At 45.1% G+C, this 4,225-nt stretch overlaps 1 protein-coding gene across 1 annotated transcript in view; it reads right to left on the bottom strand.

Moving 5' to 3' along the window:
- MROH7 (maestro heat like repeat family member 7) overlaps positions 1 to 4,225 on the bottom strand; it is a 39,571-nt gene that overhangs the window by 26,417 nt on the left and 8,929 nt on the right. The window contains exons 6-8 of the mRNA XM_011370513.2: positions 3,564 to 3,659; positions 2,953 to 3,057; positions 2,594 to 2,743 (exon numbers count right to left, since the gene is read on the bottom strand). Of these exons, the coding sequence (XP_011368815.1) occupies positions 2,594 to 2,743; positions 2,953 to 3,057; positions 3,564 to 3,659 (351 nt within the window). The remainder of the gene's footprint in view (positions 1 to 2,593; positions 2,744 to 2,952; positions 3,058 to 3,563; positions 3,660 to 4,225) is intronic.

Here is a 4,225-nt window from a genome sequence, read left to right on the forward strand (position 1 = left end):
CAGATTAGATTTCCTTGCTGTTAGACTGTTGTAGATGGACTCGTGTAGTATGTTATCCTTTGTGCCTGGCTTTCATGCAACATCACGTGAATGAGATTCATTGACACTGTTGCAAGTAGCATTGCTTCATTCATTCTCAGTGCTGCATAATTTTCCATGGTATGAATATACTACAATTTATGTATCTGTTCTACTTCTGATGGACATTTGGGTTGTTTGCAGCTACTATAAATAATGCTGCTATGAGCATTCTAGCATGTCTAGTCCGTGCTTTTTGGTTAATACATGTAGACATTTGTTAGGTGGATAGCTAGCATAGGCAAAGATGCAGCTTTAAGGGATACTGATAAACCGTTTTCCACAGTGGGGACCCATAATGCTCCCACTGGCAGTATATGATAGTTCCAGTGGCCTCACATCTCACCAGCACATAGCATCATCTGTGTGTTTTAATTTTACCATGCTGGTGGGTGTGTGTCAATATCTGTTTTAAATTGAAATCCCCCTGCTCCTGGCATTCCCAATCGCCCTTTACCACTTTTTTGTTTGTTTGTCTGTCTTTAGGACTTATCATCATCTGACTTACTATATGTATTACTTGTTTATCTTGTTAGTTGTCTCCTCACAAGAAGTTAAGCTTGACAGGGAGGATTATTTAGTTAATTAATTTTCTATTGATTTCTTCACTGCTGTGTCCCAGTGCCTAGAATAATACCTGGCACATGATGACTCTGAATTTTCTATTGAAGGAAATACATTTCAGGCACATTTCCTGAGCCCTTACTGTGGTCTGGCCTGGGTCCTACCTGGATCTCCCAGGGTATGCAAGACATGGGCATAAGAAAGGTCCATCAAGATGGAGTGCCCACCTGGACAAAGTGTGTGGGTTGTTTGTAAAGAGAAGAAGCTGGAGGCCAGGAATCAGGCAGACCCAGGGTCAAATCCTAGCTTTGCTGCTTCCTACAGTCAGGGGACCTGGACAAACCACTTCACTCCTAGAGACTCTAACAGAGTGGGTTTGGCCGAGGTTTGCCTGATAGAATACAGGATACTCAGTTAAATTTGAATTTCAGATAAACAAATAATTTTTAGTGAAAGCATGTCTCAAATATACCCAAAATTATTCATTGTTTATCTAAAATTCACATTTAACTGGGTATCCTATATTTTTATTTGCTAGATCTAGCAGTATTAATTTAGTTTATACTATTCCTGCCCCTAAGGCTGATGATTAGCATGGCTTATACCACCTGTACTCATCACTTGAGAGGTCTGAGTGATTCCTGGGCAGCAGGGGAAATCACTTAGGGGCCAAATCTTTGCCCCAAATGCTAGAGGTCAAGAAAAGTATGTATACAAGACAGATCCTAAAAATCTGAAACTAATAAGGTGATCCTTATAGTGATGGGAAAAAGGGAACTCTATTTGACAAGTGCCTATGTGTATCATTGCGCTGATCTCTTTACGTATATGACCTCATTTAATCTTTCAAAAAGCTTGGTAGTTATTTTCTCTTGTACCTTTTTCACAAATGAAGAAATCTAGGCCTGGACAAGAAAAATACTTGCCTGAAGTCAGACAGCCAGGTCTTGTATCTAGATCACTCTGCCTCCAGAGCCAGGGGAGTTTAAACAACATGCCAAGGTCCCCTGGTTTGGGGAAGAGTTGGGACTATGGAAAAGAGAAGGAAGCAAATAACAGCTTATACTGCGCACCTCTGAGGACAATGCCAGCAGGTGCTTGTGTCAGCCCATATACCACATCACTAGCTTCCTGAAGCTGAATCCAGGAACATTCTCCCACCTGCAGGTTTTAGCCACTTCAGATTCTAAGATAGGATCTGTTCTTTGTTCATTCATTCAATAAATGTTCACTGAGCACCCACCAAGGCTAGCCCTTGGAGATTCAGTGGTGAATAAGACATGGCCTTGTCCTACCCTCAAATGGGGTTATAGTCTAGTAGGGAAGACAGACTAGGAACAGAACATTAAGACTACTGTGCCTGGGTGTACATGGTGCTGTAGGAATGTGAAAATGAGTCACAAATTAAACTTGGAAGAATGAGGACTTAGATAAGATTGCTTAAATCAAAACAGATTTGTTTGACCCTTTTGCCCCTTTATCCTTCACCAGATGAGTCTATTGCTCTGCCTCTCTTTTTCTCTCTCCGGCTTTCACGGAGTGGATACTGCTACCTCCTCCCTAACTTCGTGCTTGTTTCAAGTCCTGCTTCCTCCGTTTCCGGGAAAGATCTTCAGAACCTGGCTCACGCCTCTCTTTAAGTGCTGTGTTTGCTATTAGCATTTTGTCTTTAGCTTTTATATGTGATTGTGCTGCCATTCTGTTTTAAGCTAATGGATCGATGGACTTGTTTATAATGTGATATTTTCTATTAAATTCAATACTTTCAAAAAAATTGGTTTGTTTATAGCCTTTGTCCTCTTGTCCTGTGGGACTAAGGGTTTGCATCAGTTTCTGCAGAGACCATCAGACCCTGTGCTGGTCTCCTTCATCTCCTACCAGTGCCTTGTTGCTAAGGCTCCAGTCAAGTCCCAGGCTGAGGGCCTGCTCGGAAGCCTTGCTTCAGAGGCACTCTAAGGGGCTTACGTTTTTGGAGCTCCAGGATGGTGTAGAGGATGATGATGCCGTCCAGAGCCTCCCGGCCAATATCCTCATCAGGATCCCCAATGCGAAGGACGAGCCTCCCCAGCAGAAGCCCCAGTGCAGAGAATCCCGAGGACATCTGTTTGTGTTATAATCTTAGGGACTGAGTTGTAGAGGTTCAATAATGCTATACAGTAAATGGTGAACAGAGCTGGAAAGTTTATCCCTGATAGCAGAACCCTCTGAGGATGGCAAGGGCCACCTAGAAATCTCTGGGCAGATACACAGGCACCCTCAGAACTGGAAAGATTCTCCCTATAGATGTCCCCCCTCCCAGGCGCCACTCACGAAGAAAGGCAGGCTCAGAAGCATGTGGTTCAACAAAGAGACATTGCTCTTCACAGCCCGTGCTCGCTCATGGGCCTTTTCAGAGTTCATCCAGGGCCCCAGGGGCTGTGAGGACAAGGGCAAGACTCAGAGCTACAGGCTGGCTGCCAGCCTCTGCTGCCTGGGTGGGCAGGCCAGCCTTCACCAATCAGCAGAAAGCTTCTGAGGAAGGCATAGAGGCAACTCCCCATAGCCTTCTTCCTCTTCCTGGAATATAGGGAGACAAGGGATCCAGAAGCTGAGAATAGGACGGAAAAACCAGAGGGAGGACAAAGGTCAGTGAGGAGAGAGATGAAAGATGGAGTCATGAGGATAGAAAAGAAAGACGGGGCAAAAATGAAGAAAGCAAAGATGAAGAGGCAACTATAGCAGGAATGTGGGGCATAGGGAGAGGGTGAAAGGGGCAGAAGTCTGGGACAGGGCCTTGTAAGAAGGACAAGGAGGCAGAAAGAACACTGGCACAAGATGACATCCTGCAGTCAAATCACTCCTCCTCGATCCAGCTCCACACCCCCCATCCTGGGCCCTTTCTCCTTTCCCCTCCACCCCTCTTTTCCTCCCTGCCCCCATACTTCCAAAATGCTCTTCAGCCCAGCAGGAGTTGGGTCCTCCACAAAGAGGGCATTGAGCAGTCTCTGCAGGGCATCCAAGGTCTGATGGTAAAGTGTCTGTAGACAGGAGAAGGACCAAGCCACTAGGGAGCCTCTGGAGCAGACCCCAACCCCAGGTAACCCCTTGTATGGGTCAGGGGAGGAGGGGGCATTTGGACCCAGGAGAGCTGCTTTCTGGTCCCACCTCTGAGACTAACTTGATGTGTGATTGGACAGATTACTTCCCCTCCGTGAGTTACAGTTTCCTTAACAAATTGGTAAGTATTATCCCGGCACTTCTTAATTTATAGGGGGAGGAGGCAGAGATCTAGTATTTACTGAGAATCTACCATGGACCAGGTGAGGAGGGCCTGGTGATTTGCACAATCATATCACTTTGTCTTCAAGTGTTTTCTCCTTTAATGAATAAGGGGACACTTGTCCAAGGTCACATAACACAGAAGTTTCAAGTCATGAGCAACAAATAAGAGGACGGGTGGGAAAATTCTCTAGAACTGTAAGAGCCAGATAAACTTTAATCATCGTGTCTAGGGAAATGCTCTGATTCTTTTACAAATTGCTATTCTTAGATAGATTTTCCAACTTGCCCCTTCAGAGAGCCATCTCTCCTCTGTCAGTTTCCT

This window comes from Pteropus vampyrus, unplaced genomic scaffold (assembly GCF_000151845.1).
Source record: "Pteropus vampyrus isolate Shadow unplaced genomic scaffold, Pvam_2.0 Scaffold170, whole genome shotgun sequence".
NCBI classification, from domain to species: Eukaryota; Metazoa; Chordata; class Mammalia; order Chiroptera; family Pteropodidae; genus Pteropus; species Pteropus vampyrus.